This window comes from Branchiostoma floridae, chromosome 10 (assembly GCF_000003815.2).
Source record: "Branchiostoma floridae strain S238N-H82 chromosome 10, Bfl_VNyyK, whole genome shotgun sequence".
Classification (NCBI taxonomy): Eukaryota; Metazoa; Chordata; class Leptocardii; order Amphioxiformes; family Branchiostomatidae; genus Branchiostoma; species Branchiostoma floridae.
The window spans coordinates 3,182,245-3,208,446 of record NC_049988.1 but is presented as its reverse complement, the minus strand read 5'-3'; the positions used below and the strand labels follow the sequence as shown (position 1 = coordinate 3,208,446).

The 26,202-nt window shown below is 41.7% G+C and overlaps 1 protein-coding gene across 1 annotated transcript in view; it reads left to right on the top strand.

Annotated features, from left to right (window-relative positions):
- Positions 1–10,322: 10,322 nt before the first annotated feature.
- The window catches only part of LOC118423883 (chitin synthase chs-1-like), a 23,865-nt gene continuing 7,985 nt past the window's right edge, over positions 10,323–26,202 (top strand). The window contains exons 1-14 of the mRNA XM_035832197.1: positions 10,323–11,342; positions 12,009–12,161; positions 12,771–12,957; positions 13,952–14,119; positions 14,639–14,844; positions 15,566–15,733; positions 19,031–19,286; positions 20,015–20,130; positions 20,370–20,475; positions 21,110–21,256; positions 22,194–22,355; positions 23,157–23,354; positions 24,353–24,437; positions 24,839–24,993. Coding sequence (XP_035688090.1) covers positions 10,323–11,342; positions 12,009–12,161; positions 12,771–12,957; positions 13,952–14,119; positions 14,639–14,844; positions 15,566–15,733; positions 19,031–19,286; positions 20,015–20,130; positions 20,370–20,475; positions 21,110–21,256; positions 22,194–22,355; positions 23,157–23,354; positions 24,353–24,437; positions 24,839–24,993 — 3,127 coding nt within the window. The remainder of the gene's footprint in view (positions 11,343–12,008; positions 12,162–12,770; positions 12,958–13,951; positions 14,120–14,638; positions 14,845–15,565; positions 15,734–19,030; positions 19,287–20,014; positions 20,131–20,369; positions 20,476–21,109; positions 21,257–22,193; positions 22,356–23,156; positions 23,355–24,352; positions 24,438–24,838; positions 24,994–26,202) is intronic.

Here is a 26,202-nt window from a genome sequence, read left to right as displayed (position 1 = left end):
GAGATACCTTAACTGTTCATGGTGTCTGCAGAACTCAACTGTATAGAATCAGCCATAGTGTCACGCAGTACATTAAGAAATGGACCAGCTTGAAGAAGTCTTGCTACCTTGGTATAATCTACCATAGCCTAGGGTTAGATCTCACATCGGTCGAACATGCGTTGGGCGCGGTCACAATCGTCGTACAATCGCTAACTTCGGGCATTTTGGAGGGAAAAATGTATGTCTCGTGCAAATTAAAGCCAACTGCCTCGGTACACGAAATGCTGTTTTGGATTCATGTCGGTGGTTGGTTCTGTCACGGCCTGCCTGAAAATCCTTTGGCATCAAAATCGTACAACGATCGCACGACCTTTGTGACCGCGTAAGAAATCCCCTTGTGATATCAAAACGGAAGTTCCGCTGCAGTACCTTAGAAAGCCACCAGGAGGTCCATTATAGAACTTGACCACCCTATTTCTCACCTACCAAATATCATCTGGAACCATCAAAGGCTTCTTGAGTAATGTTGTTGACAGTCAGACACACAGAATAGCGTCACCGGAACAAAACCACAATAAGTGAGTTTTCTGCAGTTTAGAAAATGTCGCTAGAGGACTCTAAACCTCCTTTTTATATTCTCTGCACATTAGGTTTGATTTGACGTCTGCAGGAATACTGACATACTACAAGTATTCAGACATGTAACTACCTTTATGAAAAATGCTGATAGTGTTTCTGGTGTGTCTATCTGTATATGTGGCTTCCACCCTCTCTCTCCGAATTCTTGTTTAATCCACTGATGGGCCACTGATTTCCTGATTTCTGGACCCCAAAGATTGGCTTTGTTAAAGATTAAAGGTTATCACAATAAACTAAACGATAAACTAGCTTAAGCAAACTTCAATGAGATTGGGGCAGGTTGATTGAACATGTAACTGCGCAAAATGCACGTCTGTGAAGATAAAGCTGTCAATGGTTATAGTGAATGAGTGAGTGAGTGAGTGAGTGAGTGAGTGAGTGAGTGAGTGATTGGGTGAGTGAGTGAGTGGGTGATTGAGTGAGTAAGTGAGTGAATGAATGAGTGGGTGAGTGGGTGGGGGAGCGAGTGAGTGAGTGAGTGGGTGATTGAGTGATTGAGTGAGTGAGTGAGTGAGTGAGTGAGTGAGTGAGTGAGTGAGTGAGTGAGTGCAATTTTGATTGTGATTGAGTGGAGTGAGCGGGTGAGTAAGCGAGCAGGTGTGTATGTGTCAGTGAGTGAGTGTCAGTGAGTGAGTGAGTCAGTGATAGTGTGAGTGAGCAAGCAAGCGAGCAAATGAATGAATACGTGACTTTACGAGTAAGGATGCTTAGTGCCACCCCGTCGTTACATTTCATTGATCAAACATTATGTCAAGATCTATGCTTGATTACTGTGTACACAATAATCTCGTGAATGGTTGGTGTTAGATAGACATGGCTTCTCAGAAGTGACTAGCGTTGCAACCTTTGTTTGATGTTTCAAAGTCCCTTAAGTGCAATGTTTATCAGTAGTCAGAGCCAACTTCGACAAAGTGACAAAAGGGTGCGTTTGATAACTTTTTCGATCTTGCATTGTCCTTTCGTGTTTTGTGGTCTTCCAATTTAGACCTTTTTAAATCTTCCTTCTTTCAGCTCTGACTAAAAATATCTGAAAATTGTATCCAAAACCCCCCTCCCAGTGAAAGGTTCAGTCTATAAGTTTATGAGGAAATGCTGTTTCACCCCGACCAATCGAATGGGGACATCCCTCGCGAATGTGCACACTCCTCTAGAAAATAGGACACTCCTCGACTTTCAAGGGGGCGCTCCTCTTGGAAAGGGGATGTTTCTCCCTCAATTAGGGGACGCTCCTCCGGAAATGGTATGGTCATCGGGCATAGGGGACGTCCCTCCAACACCCCCGCCGGCCCGTGGAATCGGCCGCTAACCCGACAAATCCCTTTCTAGTTCATCTAAATCACAACATCCAAAACTTTAACCCCGTCAGTGCTCTCGACAAACGTCATACCTCGCCAGGTAATGATAGTTTGTTATCAAAAATTGAGGCATGTTGGAAAAAAAGCCGCCCGCGCGGCAGAACATCACCAGTCTTCAGTGTTAAAATGGCGGCGTACCGCACGCCCGGCAAGCAAAACATCGAGTTTTAGCTTGAATATCCGCGTGCTTGTCGAGTTTTAAGGCCTCCCTCCCTAACACACGTACATGGGAGAAGTTTCTAACACGATGTCAGGTGTAGTTATCTGTTATGGCTTGTGAAAAGGCCGCGGTTTACTGGAAACGCCCGGTATTGCGGCTTACCGTGACAGAGACCCGGCGCCCGTACGTGTGCTGGGGAGGGAAGCCAGTCTCGACAAGCACACGGATACGGTATCGGGCCATGCAGCCGCGTTGTACAAAAGATCCCGAATAACTACGTCTGATATAACGTCCTTGGTCTGACATCGTGTTAGAAACTTCTCCCATGTACGTGTGTTGCGGAGAGAGGCCTTAAGAGTAAATGTCTGTAAGGATCAAACAATGGTGGCAAAGGTCAAAAAATCGATTTGGCTCATATTTTGCACAGTGATAGTACTTGGTCCACAACCCCTCAAAATAGCTTTCTTTTAGATCAAAACTCCTTGTTGCCATGGTAACGGGCCAACAAAGTTTTCTGGCCATTTTCCCCAATTTCCGCATCTGAAAAACACGGAAATCGGCATACTTTACGGCATTGTCACTCCAACACCTTTTATTGTATCGTCAAAACAAAACAAGATCTGAATAGACCAACATTTTGGCTTTTTAGAAATTGTTGTGAAATTTCCAACGAGATAAAATTGAGGTCTAGGGCAGCATCAAAACAATACAATGTTTCAAGCTTCAAAATAACGTAATTTTTGGCCCAACTTTGTAACACCATAAGTGCCGAGCTGGTAATTTTTTTGACTTGAAATTTGTACCCTGTATAGATGATTGATATATCTATCAAATGCATTGTTGCAAAGTTTGGGGTCTTGTTTGGTTGTCACGTGGTCGTCCTCAAAAGTAGGCCAGTTTTTGCGTTTGACGAAAATTGTGAATTTTAGCCATGTTCAAAGTACTACATGTGACAAAATAAAACAGAATTCTAACTCAACTTCTTGTCAAAGAGAGATCTATGTATTGTCTATTTAATAAATACTTGAAGAGTTTTAGATCGTGACGTTTAGTCACGTGGTTGTCCCTGGAAGTAGGCCACTTTTTTTGCGTTTGGCAAAATTTTTAATTTTAGCCATGTTTAAAGGGTTTTCTGTGACAAAGTGAAATTGAATTCTGATTCAACTTCTTGTCAAAGGGAAACCTAGGTATTGCCTATCTAATAAATGATTTCAGAATTTTGAGTCATAAAATGTAGTCCCGTGGTTGTCCCTGAAAGTAGGTCACTTTTTCTGCATATGGCGAAAATTGTGAATTTTAGCCATGTTCAAAGTACTCTACGTGTAAAAAGAAGTCTAACTCAACTTTTTATCAAAGGTAAATGTAGACAACGCCTATATGATAAATGTTTGTAGAGTTTCAGATTGTGAAATTGAATCACGTGGCTGTCCCTGGAAGTAGGTCACTTTAGATGAAAATTGTAAACTTTAGCTGCATCCGAAGTACAATACTTAGCAAAGTGGAATAGAATTATGATTAAACGTTTTGTCAAACGTAGCTGTAGGTATTCTGTGTCTTTTAAAGTAGTGATAGGCCTCTGTGTCTTTTAAAGTAGTGATATGCAATACATAATATGAAATATTGTTTCAGCTACGTTCTGTAATGCGGACGCTCACTAGAATTCATTTGATAGATCTAGATATGGCCTACTTTCAGGGACAACTATGTGACTAAAAATCACTACTTGAAACTCTTCAAGCATTTATTAGTTAGGCGATACATAGATCTTTCTTTGACGAGAAGTTGAATCAGTATTCTAATTTGCTATATCATGTAGAGTACTTTGAAAATGGCTAGAATTCACAATTTTCGCCAAATGCAAAAATTGACCTACTTTCAGGGACAACCACGTGACTGCATTTCATGACTCAAAACTCTGCAATCATTTATCAGATAGGCAATACCTAGGTTTCCCTTTGAAAAGAAGTTGAATCAGAATTCAAATTCACTTTGTCACAGAAAACCCTTTGAACATGGCTAAAATTAAAAATTTTGCCAAACGCAAAAAAATTGGCCTACTTCCAGGGACAACCACGTGACTAAACGTCACGATCTAAAACTCTTCAAGCATTTATTAAATAGACAATACATAGATCTCTCTTTGACAAGAAGTTGAGTTAGAATTCTGTTTTATTTTGTCACATGTAGTACTTTGAACATGGCTAAAATTCACAATTTTCGTCAAACGCAAAAACTGGCCTACTTTTGAGGACGACCACGTGACAACCAAACAAGACCCCAAACTTTGCAACATTGCATTTGATAGATATATCAATCATCTATACAGGGTACAAATTTCAAGTCAAAAAAATTACCAGCTCGGCACTTATGGCCTTACAAAGATGGGCCAAAAATTACGTTATTTTGAAGCTTGAAACATTGTATTGTTTTGATGCTGCCCAAGACCTCAATTTTATCTCGTTGGAAATTTCACAACAATTTCTAAAAAGCCAAAATGTTGGTCTATTCAGATCTTGTTTTGTTTTGACGATACAATAAAAGATGTTGGAGTGACAATGCCGTAAAGTATGCCGATTTCCGTGTTTTTCAGATGCGGAAATTGGGGAAAATGGCCAGAAAACTTTGTTGGCCCGTTACCATGGCAACAAGGAGTTTTGATCTAAAAGATAGCTATTTTGAGGGGTTGTGGACCAAGTACTATCACTGTGCAAAATATGAGCCAAATCGATTTTTTGACCTTTGCCACCATTGTTTGATCCTTACAGACATTTGCTCTTAAAACTCGACAAGCACGCGGATATTTAGGCTAAAACTCGATGTTTTGCTTGCCGGGCGTGCGGTACGCCGCCATTTTAACACTGAAGACTGGTGATGTTCTGCCGCGCGGGCGGCTTTTTTTCCAACATGCCTCAATTTTTAATAAAAAACTATCATTACCTGGCGAGGTATGACGTTTGTCGAGAGCACTGACGGGGTTAAAGTTTTGGATGTTGTGATTTAGATGAACTAGAAAGGGATTTGTCGGGTTAGCGGCCGATTCCACGGGCCGGCGGGGGTGTTGGAGGGACGTCCCCTATGCCCGATGACCATACCATTTCCGGAGGAGCGTCCCCTAATTGAGGGAGAAACATCCCCTTTCCAAGAGGAGCGCCCCCTTGAAAGTCGAGGAGTGTCCTATTTTCTAGAGGAGTGTGCACATTCGCGAGGGATGTCCCCATTCGATTGGTCGGGGTGTGTTTGCTGTAGAACTCGTTAAGACTACGCCCTATTTCAAAGTTCGCTTTAGAGATTTATTGTGCTATTGTTAGCAGTCGGATCCAATACAGTTGTCACGAAAACAAAATCAATAAAATCGGTCTGTTCTCTATTTGATATTTTTGTGATTTTTTTCCCCACTGCGTCCCCATAGCGAATTGACGTTTAATAATAACCTCTTAACATGTATGATGAAACTTCTCACCAGTTTTGGTTATCTTCGTACACGAAAGCTAGTGAAAAATTCATTACTGTTATCACCCCACCCCCACTCATCTCATGGATCAGTCTGCATAGGTTATGAAGCAGTACAGTTCAGCTAACGTATCAGACACAGTTGAGATCACACCGTCATGGCATCGAACGCTGCCGATGTAGATGTGACAGGCAGGCGGGGAGCGAGCAACAGGCTGCCGCCACGTCGCCAGGTCTTCAACGATGAAGCTTACTCTTGTGAAGAACGACTTCTCAAGTGGGCGTTTGCTGCTCTGATCATGCTAGCCGTACTGGCTTGCATGGTCTGCAGTAATCTTTCCACCTTTGTCCTCGCGAAAGATCGAGCTATGAAAAACGAAACGAATTCGAACAGGACTGAGGCATTCTTTATGAACAATTACGGTGTGCTGGTGTCAACGAGCGACGCTGACTTCGTAGCTCTATGGCTGGTACTTTTTGTACCATCAGCATTCGGCTTCATACGCGCAATGATAAAGGAAAGCCTTAGCAGTGGGCAGCCGTCACCAAAGTGGCAGTCGGTGTTGCTTGTAAGTACCTAAAGAATTGTCTTATGCTACCTTCACATTTCCAATCCATGGCCCGCTCGGGCTGATGTGAAAACTAAGAATTGTACTTGGCAAGAAATATAATACGCTCGTTATTGTTCATTCTATGTAGTGTTTGTTTTGTTGTCTTTTATATCGCACTTTTATTAGGGCCTTGAAACTCGTATTTTTTTTTAAATTCAATTTTGAAATCATTTTTACACACAGTGACTTTCAATAACAATCTCCAATTGCATATCGACCGTCATTAAGCAAAGATTCGACGTCGTTTGGTGGTGAGAACTCATTGCGCCGGGGCAGACATTATTTCTAATTTTAAAACATCGGCCAAATATCACCGATGAGTCCCGAACGTTTCCGGCGATACAGTATCGTCACTTGATCGAATCATGTTTCGATTTCCGAAAACACAAATCAAATTCAATGCGCTTGGTGACCTCATGCGTTCTGAAATCACCGAAAATTGCCGACGGGAAACCTTTACTGGCTCGATCCTGTGTTGATTTATTGTGGGGCACAATAAATAAAGGGGTCTATTTCCGGCTTGTTTGTGTGTTCTTTTTCAAAGCTAGAGCGCAAAGTACGAAATACTGTAAATGCATATAAGTTCGCGGGGATTTAAATTCACGGTAGTGGGAAAAGGGAGTGTTCGTGGTGGTGTTGAGTTCGCGGTAGTCTCATACCGTCATGGAAAAAAATATGCAGTGTTGAGCTCGGTGAATTGGCAACGCGAACATGAAACCACCGCGAACATTACTGCATTTACAGTAATGATACAAATGTGCTATTATGGTGAAGAAAACTTTAATATTGTTAATGTCCTATCCAGAATATTTCCAATATTCATGCCTTGAAATTGCATTTGGGTACCTATAAGGGCCCTCATGTGCAAACGTTACCCTGTTTGTGAAAGTACTACAGTAGATGTATGTACAAAGACGACGATGATGATGATATGTAAACATCTTGGCGCTAAGATGTGCACCGTCAACTCAAGGTAGATACATCAACATAAATTTCGGAGGGCCGACAATGCCATTACAGTGTGTTTTGGGGGGTTGAATGAAACCTATGATTATCCAAATTAATAAAAGGCAAGACAGAACACAGATATTTTTTTAGAAAGTCTAATAAATATCATTCGTATATGTGGTGGTATTTTTTCGCACGTCGTATTTTGCGAAGATTAATTTAAGAGTTTCGAGGGTCATAGTCACCCGTCAACTTGCACGTGCCAAACTTGCGCAAGTTTTTCAATCGTTATCTGTGGGACTTGCTAACTTCGACACATATCCCGACATTGCAGTTATTTACAACAAGGGTTAGTCTATAACTCGTTCCGCTTCTCATGTGCACACATTTATGCATTTCTCCGCAATGATCTTTAAACCCTGTCGGCATTTGGATCCCTGTAGGAAACTGGACCCGTCCCGTTACCCTTTTCGTCTTTCTGAAGTGCTTTGGTAAACAAGCATTGGGGCTAAAACAGTAAAGGCTTTTTTATGACTCATGGACCCTGATATATAGGGGTCGTAGTAACAACATTGAGTGAGCGTGCACAGCATTGTGGGAAATATATCAAGGGTAAAGGTCCCTACGTATCATATGAAAGGTCACCTTGGAAGGGTTGTACTTTGGGAGTAGATTGGGTAAATGTGACAGCATTAAATCAATAATTCAACAAGAGTTCGTAGACCTCAGGCCTGCATGAAATGTATTGGGTTTCTGTAGACCTATTGTGTATTTTTGCCTTTTTGTCTGTGGTACGTGGTTGGAAAAATGAGCTTTTTACTGTGTTGGTTGTGCACCATGCAAAAGTCTGACTCTGAAATTCCATTTTCTGAATTTGTAAGTTTGGACAGGGATGAACATTACTTATTTTGGATTTCTTAAGTATGTAACCAACCACAGTACTTTGAAGTTGTTGAGACGCTACCTTTTTTTGTCTCAGATGGCCCATGCACATGTAGTTACTCTGTCACATGATATACTAATATCTTCCTATTTCAATGTACTGACCTAATGCAGCTGCTAAGTCTCCTTGGTTTGTGTTCTTCCAATGATATTCATTAAAGATTTATTTCTGGGGTGTTATTCACTTGACATCGGAATGTTACTCGCATAATTTGACCAATGATACTTTTATCTGTAGTTCCATAGACATTAGACAACATGAATAGTGGTAGCCCCCATGCAGCAGCAACAGTTAGTCCCCAGGGTGGTATGATATTTTCATTCAATCCATCCAACCCAAACCTAAATCTCCTGTAGTATCTAAGCCAAATTTAACAGCATAATTTACTATGAAAAATGTCCTTGTCAATCCCATTTATAGATGGCAAGCTGCTGGCAATGGAAGCTTTGAAAAGTTCAGAAGCTGTTGTAGTCAAAGCAAACACCCAGCAAACATCCCCACAAACCAATGAGCAGTTGCTTAGAAGGGGAATTTCATCATATATTTGCCGCGACAAAATGCAACAAACGATACTGAATTTAAAACAGAACAAAGCTAAGCCTCCACCACTTAACCCTGCCTGTACCATAGATTAAGCAGGCCCAAAAACCAAGCGAATATGACTTGCCCAAAACAACAAATTACCTGTATACAGTATGGAAATGGCATTACCAAAGAAACAAAAAGAAACACAGGACAAATCATACACATACCTTTCTCTTATGCCCACACTCTATACAGTTCTCCTCCACATTAGAAAATTGCATCTTCTTCTGTTTAAGTTCAAGTTCAACCATGATTGCCAACAGGGTAAAGGAACTTGTACCGGAACTTAAAACTCAGTACTATACAGCTCTAGAAACACCACAAAGAGTAATAAGCAAACTCCAATTATACCTGACCAACAGATATATAATCTGGCACACTCCCGTCATCTGGCAAACTGTCAGTGCCACTAAGTAACCTGATACATTGAAGGTGGCCCAGGCCAGATGATGGTTCTACACCCAACCATAATCTGTTTTTAAAACCAAGCAGATATTGGGAGGATGCCCCAACCACACAAAAACAGGGTCAACCTATACAGTATCAAGTTCAAGCACTAGGAGGCCCAAAATCAAACCTGACCACCAGGACACCACAAACAACTCACGTACCAAATGGCAACACAATGGTACCTTGCGTTCCGGAGATACAGCGCACGCCCCGTGCCCGCACAAAAGGTAACCTAAAATGTCAAGTTCAAGCACCAAGGGCGCCAAAATCAAAATTGAGCATTATTCAGCCACCGCCGACACATGTGCCAAATATCATCGCGCCAGCACCAGCCGTTCAGAAGATATAACTCCGGAAACACCCCTCCCGGACACAAAATTCGACCTGCCGGGTCAAGTTCAAACGCGACAAGGCCCAAAGTCAATCCTAGGCAACAGACAACAACCCCCCACCCATGCATCAAAAATCGTCGCAATCGCGCGTATCGTTCCGGACACACAGCGCCAAAAGTGCCCAAAAAACACCAAAAATGCCACCTGCAATGTCAAGTTCAAACGCCAGGAGGCCCAAAATCAAACATGAGTGTTAGGCTACCACCCCCAACCCACGTACCAAAAATCGTCGTGCTCGCACCATCCGTTCACGAGATACAGCGCCCTACATCCCCGGCTACCGAAAAGTTTCCAAAGCATCAAAACCATACCTGCATACATGCAGGTAATAAGATATCTCAGTCTGTATTTGTGCCTGTATGTCAGCACAGCAAGTATAACCGCCCTTCAGCAAAACAGCTGCAGCAATTGTTCAACTGCATTTATCAAACCTACCATCCACAAGTTCGGGTTTAGGAGCGGGTACCCCCACAACTGTTTTTTTCTCATTGGACCGGTCCAGAAAAAACAGACCTGAAAATAAACAGTGGACCAGATGTTGGACCGATTAAAAAATGTACAGGGTAAACTGGCTGGCGTTCACGTGTCTTGAGTCTTACAGATCCAAGAAAAAAACAAGAGTGAAGTAGAGGAAAGTTAATAGTCATTTTTACCAGCCTTATACAGACAAACTTGATCTAAAGCAGAGGCAGTTTATATGACTCGGATAGGATTTTAAAACGTCAATGAACATCGGATACTCCACCAAACCATTGCAGCAAAATGGATCATTGATTTTGAGTATCGCCCATTCACAAGTTTCCACATATGATTAGGTCCAGGTTCAGGTACCTGGACCTGAGTTTTCTGTTCCGGTACCCACCTCTATTCGGGTTGATTGGTTTCTTTATATTTTCGCAGATCGCTCTCGTAAGCGCATGTGAGGTGTCTGGGTTGTGGCTGTTTACCTTCTACGTCCTTGGTGACCCTAACGTCAACCTCCCAACCGCTATTATTCTGATGAACACCGTGCTAGTCGGTCACTTCATACCACGAGGTACTATGAACTGGTGGCTGGTACCGAATATTTTCGGCATTGCTTTTATCGCAGTCGGTGTGGTTTTGCAACTTACCAATGATCATAAGTTTAAGACAATGCCTTCCAGTTCCCCTGCGATTTGGGCGATACCAGTATCACTCTCGCTTCTGGCTATTGCCTGGTGTCCGCTAGTTCAGGAAATGCAGATGAAAGTAAAGACGTCCTCTTTACAGCAGCGTCAAAACCAACGTGATAGTCGACAGGTCTCCGAGAGGGCTGATTCTTCACAGTCATACCAAGGCCACAGCGTACAAGTGCAAGGCATCACTAACAACGACGCTCAAGGGGAAGCCAGAACTGCAAATTTGAGAGCCACGATATTAAAGAACTTTCTCAACATGGTTGTCTTAGTCACCGCGTTGTTTGTAGTACCACCGGGTGACACTGGCGTGGTTTCCAACGGCTTCAGCTCCCTATACTTGAGGCAGACCGAAATAATGCTTTCCGTTCTTCCTGCTTTTGGCGGGTACGTTCTTGGTGTAATCGCCTGTGCCATGTGTATCCAGTTCTACTCTTTTCTTATTCCTCTGAGTCTCGCCCCCATCGTAACATTTGTCTTGGCAGCCAACGTGCACTTGTCTCCATTGCTGGGGGACATTTGGGATTGGAAGATCATGAGTGGTGATAGTGGGAATCGATTTGACTGGTATGTGTATCTCAGAGTAGGCCTAGTCGCAGTGGGACAGCTCCTTTGCAGTGCCTACAATTTGTTCTGGACGGAGTCAACCATCTACGAGAATGAGTCAAACGTAAGTACATTTTCCATCTGTTCTATACATTCATATTATTGTGTACCCTTTAAGAAGTGATGTTATCTATCTTATCACCTTTTACAACATCCAATTTAATGCCATTATGTGTCATATAATTGTTAAAGATACAATTGCAAAGCAAATGGCGCCAAAGATAGAAATGATGCCTAAAACTTACAAAGCAGCGTTTTTCTGAAAACACTATTGATTGATGATATGATTATACTTCGACTATACTTTTGCATAAAAAATCACTCAAAACGGACGGTTGCAATATCCTCCTTAGTTCAAGACGGTATCGGATTTATTATTCAGCCACATTGTAAATCGTACAAAGCAGCTTCAAAATATGCAAATAGATGCAGAGTATGGGAAAAACAAATATCGGAAAAATTGTACTTATATCATAGAATATTCCATGGTCAAAGAAGATGTAAAAGAAAAAAATTAAGTATCTATTGTTTGGTATATCATGTGTGTTCAGTCATTTATTCAACCTTACTGGCTAGATTTCATAATAAAGGCAATTTTTGGTCAAACGTTTTTTATTCGCACGCTCACACAGAGGATGTCAGACATTAATCAAATCAATATGGCCTTATGTAATCAGACAGATGTATGCGCGACAGAACTTCAACTTTCACGTACTGTTCTAACCTCTAGTTGTTCTGGTTTCGACACTACACTGGGCTGTTTACCGGGCAACACATGCTACTCAATAGGGCCAAGACCCCCAAACACCCGACAAGACATTCTCCCGGAGACGCAACAGACCTACAGGGCCTTGTGATGATCTGTACTACCATGTACAGAGAGGTATGTGTGTATTTGATCATGAGAAGTGAAAGTATTTTTGGCAACGTCCCAGAGAAGAAGGTTCTAAAGATCAGTAGAATACTTTACCGATGCGTTCCGTATTTATTTATAGTCTGGAAATGTGTTGAAGTGATGTTTTTCCCCCACGTCTTGACCATGTTATGTAATGCATCTTTCTCACGAGGCGGCCATGATAGATCTAAAAAGAGTTCAATGAGGCAAACAAAAGACTGACAGTGTCCTTCATAATTGGCAGTTCAAGCAATGAAAGCCTGGCAATTAGAAAGGAGACCATAAGAGAATGGCTCCATGTCCTTCAAATATTTGTATTATTATTATTATAACTATGGGATCAGTCTACGCTGATCTAGATTGCTACATCTTTCGGTGCATAACACTAGTTTCTAGATCTTATATTGTGAATAACTTGTGTGGTTTGGGGAAAATTCAAATAGGAGCTGATTTTAGAAATAAGTTTTGTCTGTTTGCCTCATTGACCTCTTTTCCGATCTACCGATACCGCCGCGTTAGAATGGTGTATGCAAAGAGATATGACAACTTTATATAATCCCTTCTCTTAATTCTTGCTGCTTTCTTCTCTTGTGACAGACATGGGACGAAATGTCGCAGTACTTGGAGTCCATCAAAAAAGTAGCTGCGTCTCAAGAATTGGGGGAAGAGTACAACTGGACTGAAAAATTTGAAGCACACGTGTACTTTGACAATGGCGTGAGGGGAACCAAACTGACAGATTTTTCCGCTCAACTCGTCTGCCTGGTGAACAGCAAATTCAAAGGTTAGTTTTAACTTGTTTTTTTTTTACTGGCTTGCACTATGCTATGAAACATAAGCTGTGAAAGTGAGGAAATAGTCTTCACACTTGGTGTTCTCAATGTGGAAAACGTATGATTTCTCATTATGTCTACATGTTTGCATGTTTCTTTTTTTCTCTCTCTCTCTCTGTCTCTTTCTCTCTCTCTCTCTGTGTCTCTCTCTCTGTCTCTTTCTCTCTCTCTCTCTCTCTGTCTCTCTCTCTCTGTCTCTCTCTCTCTCCCTCTCTTTCTCTGTCTCTCAATAATAGAAATGACTATATTGCAAAGCAATATGTCCCAGGTTTATTGAAAGCTACAAGACAACCAGTCTAAATCTATTATATTTCTTAAGCTATTTGCAGTATATATTCACGTCTTTTACGTCTGCATAGAAGGAGGTTTATTGCCCGAGGTGTTGGTAAATTAACGGAATGGACTAGTGTTTGATTTGCGCAGTCAATTATACCGTGCGTACTCTGAACCTAAATATTGACTTATTTTTTAATAGTCAATATTCAGAGGTCCAGGTTTCTACTACGGAGGACAGAAGCATGTATATTTTTTGATCTGTCAAGAAATGACCTTTGCCATGTTTTGACGTCTAGCTGGCCCCTGAGTGGTGGTTGACTTGATAGACTGACGCATTACGACAAAGGGTTGCTGTCACATTTATCTCGTCACGAATATGCAAATGAGCACATGCCGATTTGACGACTACTACATAATCAGAATATGACCTTACGAGGCACGTGTCTCCACGCGTATATCAAATATTTGTAGTTGGTTTAAACAAGTTGACCGCCCAAAACAAACCTCACAAATCGGGCTTTGCAGCAGAGGTTTTTGATTTAGGTAAATATGTTTTGATGTAATTGCTTTTGCAAGGCGTAACCATGTATTGTTGTGGGAAAGTTCATTTGTTAGTACTTCTCTTAAGCGAGATAAACATACAGGATACAATTCAGAATTCTTCTTTAGATTGCACCATGGCGAGGATGGAGAAGATGTGGTACGGGTGGAAACTACAGTGGAATCTTCCAGGTTTTCTTGAACTGCCCCTTTACATTCACCTGAAAGACAACCAAGAAGTGAAGAGCAAGAAACGATGGAGCCAAGTCATGTACATGGAGTCTGCCCTGGACCGCCGTAAGCACATACTTAATCTGCACGTCTATGCACATGCAACATAACAACAGCAAAAATCAATCTTGACCAACAATTTCTCATCATTCCTAAGAATTTGCAACTACCTTTTTTTTAATCAAAAACGTTAAAATACACGTTTTTAGTCTATTCCCATTGTCTTTTGAGATTATTTGCTGAAAAAATGTATTTTTGAAAATTCAAGGTGGTGGATATAAGAAGGCAGAGCCCAACTGGTATCTTAGATGTGCGTTTCATAACGTCATTTTGGCGTCATTGATCGATGTTGCTATTGGCAACATAAGTCGTAAAAACACTATAATTCTGTTATCTGCACTTGATGTTACATCTTTGTAGCATACCTTGAAAGTTTCTAGGAATATCCTTTTTCCATGGTTCCTGCCAATACAAAATGATGACGTCATGATAGCGTCAAATATCTAAAGATCTTTATATGTTATGCCTGCATCAGTCTCCAATCAAAAACACGAACTCAACACTGTATTCTTTTCACCTTTCTAGCCGATGATGCACACGTCAAGTACATACTAGCGACCGACGGCGACGTTGACTTTGATGCCGACTCTATCGTGGCCATGCTGATGCAGATGCTAAGCGACAGACAAGAGGACGTTGGTGCGGTTTGTGCACGGACCCATCCGGAAGGGTCCGGACCGTTTGTTTGGTACCAAAAGTTTGACTACGCAATCGGACATTGGCTTCAGAAAGTAAGATATCTTTGAATTGTTGTGTTTTTAAAGCATTTTTTTTCGTCGCTAAATTGTTGTCAATCATCTTGCCTTGAGTTTGCTTGCTATTTCAGTAGCAGCCGGTATATTTTACAGGGAGTTGATAGCCATTCCTTTCTAACATGGACCGAGGTCTTCTAGTTAGGCTTAGGTCCCAATTGCACCGGTGACCGTCTGGGATGTAAATCCGGCCGGGCTCCGAAGCTACAAATTTGGACCAGTAGGGGGGTACCCTTTCATGGGTAGGTCACGGCGTATATTTGTTACCGGATCCCGGGTTTATTTCAAGTCCTGTGGCATTTTTATGGAGTTGGTTTCAATTACTTTCCGACACTAATTAACTAATTCATGTTAATAGTCCAGGTTATAGATAGTAGGCCAAATGCACTAAGAGACGGATAGAAATAAGAAAGAAGTTTAGTTAAGTTGGTTCAGTCCGACCACCGACTCCCCAAGACAGCCATGTTGGAAATAAACTTCTCAAGCAAGTTTGTTGCATTTATGTCGCCTCCTTTAGCGGCCTTACTACTGAACTGGCGTTTAGCTACAGTTAGTAGAAAGGCTAGCTGGAAAAAATACAATTAGGCCATTGCTTTGCAGGACATGGACGGCAAAACAACCCTAAGCAGACACGTTGAGAACATTCCCAGAATGAAGCTGGCAGTAAACTAATAACTTCATATCGTACCTTGTCTGTCAGGTCGCAAACCACGTGCTAGGATCGGTCCTGTGTGCCCCCGGATGTTTCAGCGTCTACCGGGTAAAGGCCGTCGCTGATGTGGTGGACGAGTACCGCTCTGATGTGGAAGAAGCTTCGGAGTTCCTCACGAAGGACATGGGAGAGGACAGATGGTTTACTACACTGCTAGTGAGTCGTGGAGTGTGAATTCTCTTCTATTGGGGTGGGGATGGGGTGTGCGGTGTACGTGCATGTGTGTAATACACATCTCTGCTTGTTTGATTGTGTGTGTGTATATGCGTAACGTTATGTATGTGCGCGTGTGTGTGTTGTCTGTGTGTGCGTGTTGTTTGCATGTGTGTGTTTGTGTGAATGTGCACGTGTGTATAAATTTGTATGTGTGTGCGCGCGTGCGCGTTTGTGTGCATGTGTTTGATGTGTGTGTGTATGTGTACATCTCTGCATGTGTGAATGTGTATGTGTAAGTGTATGTGTATGTTTAATTATGTGTTTGTGTGCGTGCGTGCGTGTGTGCGTGCGTGTGCGCGCGTGTGTGTCTATGCCTCCCATTACACTTGTATAAGGCTACCTCTGTATGACTGCAACATATCCATAACAACAAAAAAATGCGCAAATCAGAAGTCCTTCAGCAGTGCCAAGGTCAGCCACCAGTAGGCCCAAATCGACCTCGACCTTCGGGCCCATAACACATAAAGGTGGGTTTACACCTGCGTATATTTTCAAGTGCGCGTGAGTTCCGAATGAAATTTTGTCAATACGCGGCGGAACGCCCAACATTTGGAATTTTTTTGGAATAAATTAAATTGTACGTCGAGCCCATCTGGCGTTTGAATTACGACTTCAGCGTTTTCATTTCGCATGAGATGCGTATGATTGCAACTGAAATGCGCAACAGAATTTTCAGTACTGCGAATAGATTCGTATGGGGTACGTATGTTGGGCGTAATCCGGACGCACACAACGTCTACCGACCGCATGCCTGGCGCACCTGGTGCTAACTGCATTACAAACGCATTTCAGGTGTGTCAGAGGAACAGTTTCTGTTACATATACTTTTGTTTGCGAGCATTGCCAATAGGGTATTTTTGTTAGAGGAACACTTTGTACTATGTATGCTTTTGTTTACAGGCAGTGCAAGTAGAACATTGACAAGTAAACAGTGAAGAGGTTTTTTTATTCATTTGCGAAGCAGTGAAGCAGTGACACTGTGCTTTTACAGTAATGTGGGCCATCATTTACCTTAAGAAATTATGTGCACTGTTAAGATTGTGTTTGTTTTCACTTTGTCCTTAATGATTTCACCTATCATCTTAGTATTTCAACTACTATAAAAATCACACTCATACACACCACAAAACGTATTCAAGATCTTTATCAAACACGTAAATTAAATAATTATGAAACCTTACGCCCTCTTTCAAAGTTGTAATATGGCTCTATGTTGCACCTTTATTACCTCCATGAAAAAATGGAGGTATAGTTTTGAGTGTGTCTGTCTGTGTGTCTGTGTGTGTGTGTGTCTGTGTGTGTGTCTGTGTGTCCGCATATTTGTGGTCAGCATAACTTGAGAACCTCTTGATGGACTACGATGATATTTGGTATGTGGGTAGGGGTTGGGAAGACGAAGGTCAAGGTCAATTTTGGGCCCCCTAGTGTATGACCTTGGTACTGCAGGGCAACTTCCGGTTTTGCTATCTCTGTGTTCTGAACATGCTATGGTCAAGATTTTTAAGTATTAGATAGCTCTTATGCTCAGGAAAAAATGACATAAGTTTGGGCCCCCTAGCGTCTAGTTTTGGGATAGCAGGGGCATTTTTGTCAAAAACTTCTGACGAGGATAACTCAAGAAGGGAACAACGGATTTTCATGATTTTTGGTATGTAGGTACCTTAGACAATGTTGTACAAGATAAAATACTAATTATGCAAAATAGGCGTACATTTGCATAATTAATGAGAATAATCTATCATAGCAGTTTTTTCAATGTATCTCTTGTCCCGGACGTGATATGGTCGTGACATTTAGGTGGTAGATAGCTTTTAGCGTCATGACAAAGAGGGGCAAGTTTCAGTCCCCTAACATTCAATTGTGGAACTGCAGGAGCGTTTTTGTCAAGACACTCCAAAGAGGATAACTGCAGAAAGGAACGACGGATTGCCTGCATTTTAGGTATGCAGGTAGCTTGGGCAAAGATGTTCATAATGATATGCATTTTATGCAAATGAGGACTTAATTTGCATAATTAATGAGTAAATTGTATAATTCCATTGTTTGCAATAACTGTACTTCGTTAAATGTAACACTTGTTGATTTATAATCGGTGGAACATATGCAGATATCAAATATGCAAATGATGAACTTATTTGCATAATTTAGGCAAACATTGCAAAACAACCTAATGATTAATGATCTGAATTGGGAATTTTACTTGTGACATGTTTACTGTACGTTTGTCAATGATGAACAACACCATGCATTAATCATGTTAATGTTAAGTCATTTGCATGAAATTAACAAAAGCTCTAAATATTCATGGAGGTATGAGGTCGCCGAACTCTAGTTTCATGTGGTTTTACACACAAAAAAGTGCCATTATCAGCAAATTACGTCAAATATCTGTTGCACAAAATGGCATGTGTGTCACACAAGTTGACCCAGTGCTTGAGCAGGTTCCTCTACATCTTCCCGTCCCTGGAGGCTCTGTTGGGACCAGTTACATTCATGGTGTCCTGCAAGTTGTGACCATCTCTCCATGCCCCCGGTACAAATTCGTCAGTCCTGGCCTGGATCTGACATCTTGAGATGATTTTTTTTTGTCTGGACTCAGATGCACCTTCGTATTTATTCCAAATCTGGAGTGTGCGTCGATCACGCTATCAGTACGCGTAGTATGCGCAAAGCGATCGCAGAACGCACGGTACTAAATCTTGATCTATGTGTGCATTCGTTATACGGTCGCTCAAAATGCGTTGTGTCTGCGCTGTAAGAACGCTATGTACTCGCAATACCGCGATATCCGCGTATTACTGCGTATAAAGTGCAAACATGTAGCGTCTTCATAGCGCAATCGACCGACGTGGGACCACTGTATAGCGCATCCATAACGTTTTGGCCACCAAACTGCGTACGAACGATAGTTTTGTGCATGTCCAAAACTATCGGGTGTACTGGGCGTATATTTTCGTTTGCCTGCGTTCGTGAAACTGTCTAAAAACGATTCAGATGCGTTTGAGGTGCGACTTGTGCGTGCGGCCGCGTATTGAAGAAATTAGTCAAAATGTCGAAAAATGTCAAAACGGAACTCATGCGGCATGAAAATATACGCAGGTGTAAACCCACCTTTAAGATATAGTGCCAGATACGCACGCAAACAAACAAACACACACACACATAGACAGGCAGTCAGACCAACCTGCCCAAAACTATTCCTACACTTTCATGGAGGCAATAATAAATATTTTCCAGGTAAAGGCAGGCTGGAAGGTGAACTACTGCGCCGGAGCCTTCGACACCACCCACTGTCCGGAAGAGTTCGATGAGTTCTGGAAGCAGCGGAGGCGCTGGATCCCGTCAACCCTGGCCAACCAGATCCTTCTCCTCAAGAACTGGAAGGCCATCAACCAGAATAACAAATACATCTCCATGGCCTTCCTTCTCTTCCAAATTGTACTACTCTTGTCAACTGTCATCAGCGCTTCTACTTGCATCCTTATTGTTACTGGTTAGCCTGTTTTTACACAATCTCTCGCTGGCTTATCTCTCGCTGAGTTAATGACCCCCTCCTAAGGCGGCGGCAATTGTAGGGCCAGCCGGTAGGAGCGCGATTTTAGTCAGGCAACTAAGAAGACACTTTACTGTACATTGCATTGAATGGGAGATACTGCACTGGCACAGAATCCCCTTTTAATTTCTGCATAAAGCGGGTATCTCACTCAGGGCTAAGCCTGTTTAGTTTGCGACAAACTATTGCGGCAAGTTTGCACATTTTTCGCCATTTCTCTTCTAGTCAAAATGACGTACGACACATGGGTAAGATACGTGACATCTACAAACAAAATGGCGAATTCTCAATTTCGGCCCCAATACGATAAAAGATAATATGATTAGCAAAGTTGTGTTGCCACTGAATTTATAACCAATGTACAGTGATTAAGATTCATCAAAACGATTTTTTTTTAAATTTTTCAGAAAAATTCCCCATTTCAGGCGACCAATTGGTAACCTGTTGGCGACTGTTAGCGAATGTTTTTCACAAACAGTTGCCAACGGAGGGACTCAGTGAGGTTTACATGCTTACATAGATTGGGACATACTGTACTGAACAAAGATCCCCCTCCTTGTCTGCATAAGGGACAGTTCAATGTTATCATCAGGGCAGGTCTTTGATGTACACTTTGACATCAAGTGGTTTTAATCACTTTTTGTTGTTCCATGAACTGTTTTTGTTAGGTGGACTTTACTATGGAGCCGGTGTTCCTACCTGGGTGTCGTTCGTGTTCCTCGTTCTTCTCACCCTCATATTTGTCCTGATCTGCATCTATTACTCACAGGAAACTCAGCTCAAGGTATTCAAAACACAGACTTATTTGTATCCTTTACAGTATTAGGATGCCTATACTTGTATATTAAATGGAAATAAATGTAGAATGAGGCCATATAAAATCAGTCTCGACTCCTTTATAAAACCCTTAATACAGCAGCGTAAGAGGTTCGTTTCCAAACTTTAGGCAGACTGGGTTGTTCGGAAAGATGGATGATTTTCTTCGGATGCGTATTGCATAATCATGTGTGTTTAATTTTTCAGGTCGCCAAGATATTGTGCGTTATATTCCTGTTGGCTACGGCAGTTGCAGTTGTGGGTACAGCAAGTCAAATGGCGATCTCCAACACCTCTAGTGCGCCCAGCATAGGTAGTGTACACCCATTATGGGTTTGTTATTGTAACGAATTTATGTTGCATCTATGTATACCATTAATGTAAAGAAACCACTGTACAAAAATTGTGATTTAGCCTTTGGGTTCAGCAAGTTGCAACAGTTCTTAATAAACCATCTCTCTCTCTCTCTTACTCTCTCTCTCTTTCTCTCTCTCTCTCTTCTCTTTCTATCTCTCTCTTACTCTCTCTCTCTCTTTCTCTCTCATATTTGCATATGACTAGTTTTAACAATAGTGACCAATTAATTCAAGACCGAAGTTTTCATGACCGCCTGTCACTTTCAACGATTAAACTCAATTCATAGGCTCTGTGAGAATTCGGCCACGTGCCACCGACTGTGCCCCACTGTCAACGGACAGGAACGGACTAGCATGTCCGCATTCTCGTGATCTTGGACTTGCCATGGCTTATCTCTAAATGGTAGCCTCGTCCGGTTTTCACCAGCATCTTTATGAAAAACTTACCAAAACTTTGAAATATACTCCTTACCATTTTGAGAACTTAGTCTATGTTGGTGTAAATCGCATTAGAGCAAATTCTCACAGGATTCTGCCAGTGCCTTTCTCATGGAGTCTTTTAATGAGGTAATTTAAAATCTTTTTCCATAGCTAATGTACATGGGAAATACGAGGGTTGCTATCCGGAATATCGCAACTCATCAGGGTTTCTGCTGCCCCATGCTGTCACGAGGATAAAAGACATGACCAACGACAAATGCATGGACCACTGTTATGAGAACCACTTCGTCTTCTCGGGTAAGTGGACATTTAAAACATCTGAGTTTTATGCAGGACAAGCAATGACTGTTTTAAAGGTAAGGTACATACCTCAAAATTTTTGACGGCTGGCAGTTCATCTTGCTCACGGAGAATGACCTAGTCTCGATCTCGCGAGAGGACACGAGAACTAGATCAGGCTTGCCTAGATCATCTGCCTCCTCCCCCCGCCTCCCTGCATAGTAGGGGTAGGTAGGACTTCGCAAAAATACATTACTTCTTCCTTACAATACAAGTTGGCTGCCACCAAAAAATCAAGTCCAAAGCCGTTCCAGGTCACAACATGCACAAATTCAAGTTCTGCTGCAGTGCCAAGGTATCATACGGGGGGGGGGGGGTACTCTCCAATCAGAGGTTAGGCTCAGGCTGTTTTGTTTACGTTTTTTTTTAGTCGTTTTTATCGGGCTTTCTATTTTGTCATTTTCTTGAAGTACGCCAGGTTTTGACACAGCAAGATGTAAAAAAAATAGAAAGCCCGATAAAAACGACTAAAGAAAACGTTACAAAAAACAGTCTGAGCCTAACCTCTGCTTGGAGAGTAGGGGGGGGGGGCAAAATCGACCGTGACCTTTGTCTTTCTAACCCATAAACGAAATATCATCGTAACTCGTACATCCTGAGGCTCTAAAATTATGCTGACCTCAAGTATCCGGAAACACAATCACATTAAGTAGACACGCCTAAAACTAAATTTATATCACATTAAGTAGACATGCCTCAAACTATATCTACAGATTTCATGGAGGTAAAAATGACTGTGGCTACTCACATGATTTATAACTATAGCTAGCACTGTTGTGTATGTATCTGGACTCCGTCAATGTTGTCCATTTTCACGGTAAAGTGACTAGAAAAATGCACTTTGCCTTAAGCGGTACAGACCTCTTTGATACCAGAGCTTGATTTTCTTTTTCAGGTACAGGACCCCCCGGAACCGTCTGTTTCTGTGGATCTGAGGATGACATGAAAAACGCGACCAGGCTACAGGAGAGCATGTGTGCATTCCCCTGTCCGGGCGACTGTGGCGAGACCTGTGGTGGTAATCCACAACAACTATCGGTTTACAAGATCAACGAACGTGAGCAAATTTTCTTAGGTCAAGTATAGAATGAGCATGAGATATCAGAACTGGAAGTTCCGCTACAGTATCATAACAAGCCGATAATGGGAGGGGGATGAAAGTAATGTCAAGAATCAAAGAGCCATCAGTCCCGTAGTTATAGGCAGCACAACGTTTACAGGGAAGTATAGCGCTCAACAAAAGTCTTCAACCTAACACGGTCTGGCTAGCTGATTAATTGCTTTTCCTTAACATTATTTAAATTACTGGACCACGTATGATTGCCGGATATCCTGCAAGACCAGGCTGTTTGTAGAAATGAATACAAAATTAAGTTTATGCCAAATTTATACTCAACTGAAGGCATTGTGTTGAATCATTTTTGGTACGTTTTGCGTTCTTGATGTCTTTTATATCGTGCTTTTCGATTCAGAAAACTAGCCTAAGCCTAACGTCACATTTTCACAAAGGGCAGTTTTCCGGAATGAAAAATACGATATAAAAGACAACAAAAACACAAAACGGACCAAAAATAATGCAACAGCATGCCTTGTGAATATCGACTTGAATTTTTGTTTCCGCAAAAATCCCAGGGGGGGGGGGGCGTAGGCCTAATATGGGGAAGTGTCTATTGACTCTTTATTCGTTGCCATTGTCTTTCCTGTCCGGAACTTCGTTTAAATGAGAAATGTGATAACGTTTGTAGTTAAACAGTTAAAATATTTCTAGAGGAATATGTCTTTTAATGTTTTTTCTAAATATGTCATTACTACTTTGATTACTAATAGACAGAATCTGTGCACTCTTTGCATTTTCCAGTGTTTGGGATCCATTTACCAGTAGACGTGACTACTCTGTACGTAGCCATAGTTGCTGGCATACACATCGTAGCGGCCCTACTTCACCCACGGGAGTTCACGTCCATCATCCACGGCGTGGTGTACCTGTTCACCCTGCCGTGTGTGTACATCCTCATGAACGTGTACAGCGTGTGTAACCTGACAGACCAGTCATGGGGTAAGTGACAAATCTGCGGCAATCTGATCTTTTAATCCGCCAACCCCTTCTTGAGTTATTCCCTTTCAAAGTCTGAAACTGTACCGGTTCCTACAGTTCCAAAACAAGCCGCTAGGGGCCCAAATCTACACCACTTACGCTAGGCCCCATAACCTATCTACCGCTCAATTCATGACCACAGCATGTTCAGAACTCGAGATACCCAACCCGGAAGTTCCGCTGAGGTACCGTAACAAGCCGCCAGGGAGCCTAAAATCTAATCGTCTCATCAAGACCTACTCACATACTAAATATTAATACAATCCATGCAGTCGTTCTTTAGTTACGGTGGTCTTCTACAAACACACACACACACACACAAACGCTACCGAAAACATAACATTGGGAAAGGTAATATTGTTCTGTTTACTTGATAAGATTACCGGTCTATCGCGGTTTGAATAGATAAGAAAGACCTTACGGTCTAGTCTCCGGGTTGATATATTACAAATGTAATAGTCATGCATTTTGTCGATCCTTCTACAAATAATGTAAATCACAATTAAGAGGCAAAGAAAGTGATAAATGGGAGCAAAGCCTTTTTACTTGCTTGTAGATAATTAACGTACATATAATATGTAACTACATATGTGATGTGCGTAGACCGTAAGAATGTGACAAGGGTTATAACATCAATTCTGCTGTTGCCAAACACATTTAATTTATCTTTAGACAATATTCTCTGGTAAGCCAAATATTGATGCTAACGTGCGAAGAAAAAATTTTGACCAATAAAACGTTGCCTTCACTATGAAATCCAACTGGTCAGAAAGGTTGAACAAATGACGAGACAAATAGTGTATGGTTCACAAAACAATTATTATTTTTCGTTCTATCACATCTTCATCGACTTTGGAATTGACATTGGACGCAAATCAATGCTTTTGTTACCCGTATTATCAACGAGGCCTTTTAGTGAGAATACTAATTTGTAAATGTTCTGTGTCATTTCTTTCAAGGTACGAGGGAGGCGAGATCCCAGAAAGAACAGAGCAAGGAAAACTTCTTTGATGACATAGTGGTCAAGATGCGCCAATGTTTGACGTAAGATATGTCTGTTTGTGCACTGACTTGTCAAGCATTGCTATTCAAACAAACAAAAAATAATTTGAAACAAACTAAAAATAAACGCACAAATTTGCAACTGTAATTTACATTAATCGATATAAATAATTTTCCAGCAGGAAGTGTCATTTAAGTATGGTCGTATTGACTGTAAGAGCTTACGCGTTTGTACTAGCGTTTTTCCCCCCCTTGCTTTAAAAACCAAAACAAATAGATATTAATTAAGTTAATTAAGTAAACTACCTACCAGCCCAACAGTCAGCTACACGTGTATCACATAGATAAACCAAGTGCTAATAATCGATAAAGAAACTGGAAGAAAGAAACGATGTTTTAGACATTTGCTTGACAATATTTTCTTTTCTTTTTGTTCGCCCCAGTTTCTGCAGACGATGTTATCAGGAAACAGAGGAAGACACAGACGAAGAGCTTGAGAGGGAAACTATGGAGGATGAGGTAGACCATGGAAGGTCTGATCAGGACCAGACTGTGCCTACCGGCTACAGGAGCCGTGGGCGCAGCAAAAATGTGGAAAGTAAGTTCAGCGGGCACTATGCAATTGTAATAGGTAGAGCCTAGGGCTGGGTATCGGTACAGTGTACCAGTACAAAACCGGTTTTCCTTATTGGACCGGTGTGACAGCGATCTCGCCCCCCCGGGGGCGAAATCACTAGCGATCTCGCCCCCCCCCCCCCCCGGGGCGAAATCGCTAGCGATCTCGCCCTCCCCGGCTAGTGATCTCGCCCCCTACCTCGCCCCCCTTTAGCGATTTCGCCCCCCCCCAAAAAAACGGGTTTACATGACATTTTAGCAGTTGATCGGTATAAATCACAAAATGCAGTTTCAGAATGATATAAGTACACGAGTTTGATACATAACTCAATTCATAGTATCAATAGTAACGTAATTACATGGTGATAAGATAGTTGAACTTGTTTCAGACAAGGAGGGTTGGGTCCCTTGTATTCCCATTATTGCATATACCTGAGTCTTGACATAAGATGTATTTCATTGTATTCACCTGTCCTCAAACAGCCTATATATCTACAATATGAAGTCTCTACCATGAAGTAACCACAAAAGAACTATGTAATGTCTTTACTACTTATGCAAATATTAGGTATTAATTAGAATAACGCACATTTTGGTGTATGCACCTGGCCAAGGGATATCTTCACCTCCAACATGACTGTTTTTTCTAGTATTTAGGAACTGATGCATTTACCCGTGTTTCTTAAGACTGGTACTTTACCAGTGTTTGTGTAGCATTTAGCAACAGCTATATCAACTTGCGCGTAGATAGTGTTTATAATGAGAAACTATTATTCACGTGTGTTTTTGTTAGTGCATTGGAAATGTTTCCAGCACAAGAAAGAAAACACTGTGACAAATTGAAAACATATAGCTGACGTATTCCGTACCATAGACGGTGTTGATGTATACGTTCGCAGTAGCACTGTTTTATGCCACCTCAGCTGCAAAAATTGTCTTTTTCATTTCAATGTCATGTTTGCACCGAACAATATAGTATCGACTTTCGAGGTATGACAGACATCTTACGGTACGGTAATAAGGTGCCATATAGGTACCAGGTAACACACCATACACGTTACTCCCCAGGTGCAGTATAGTACCAGGTAGCGCACCTGTTATATGTATAACCAGCTGCTCTTCAAGGGGGGACCTCTAGGTGACTGCAGGCATCAGCTGACTGCCTCTTCCTTTTTTTATCTACCTTTTTTTT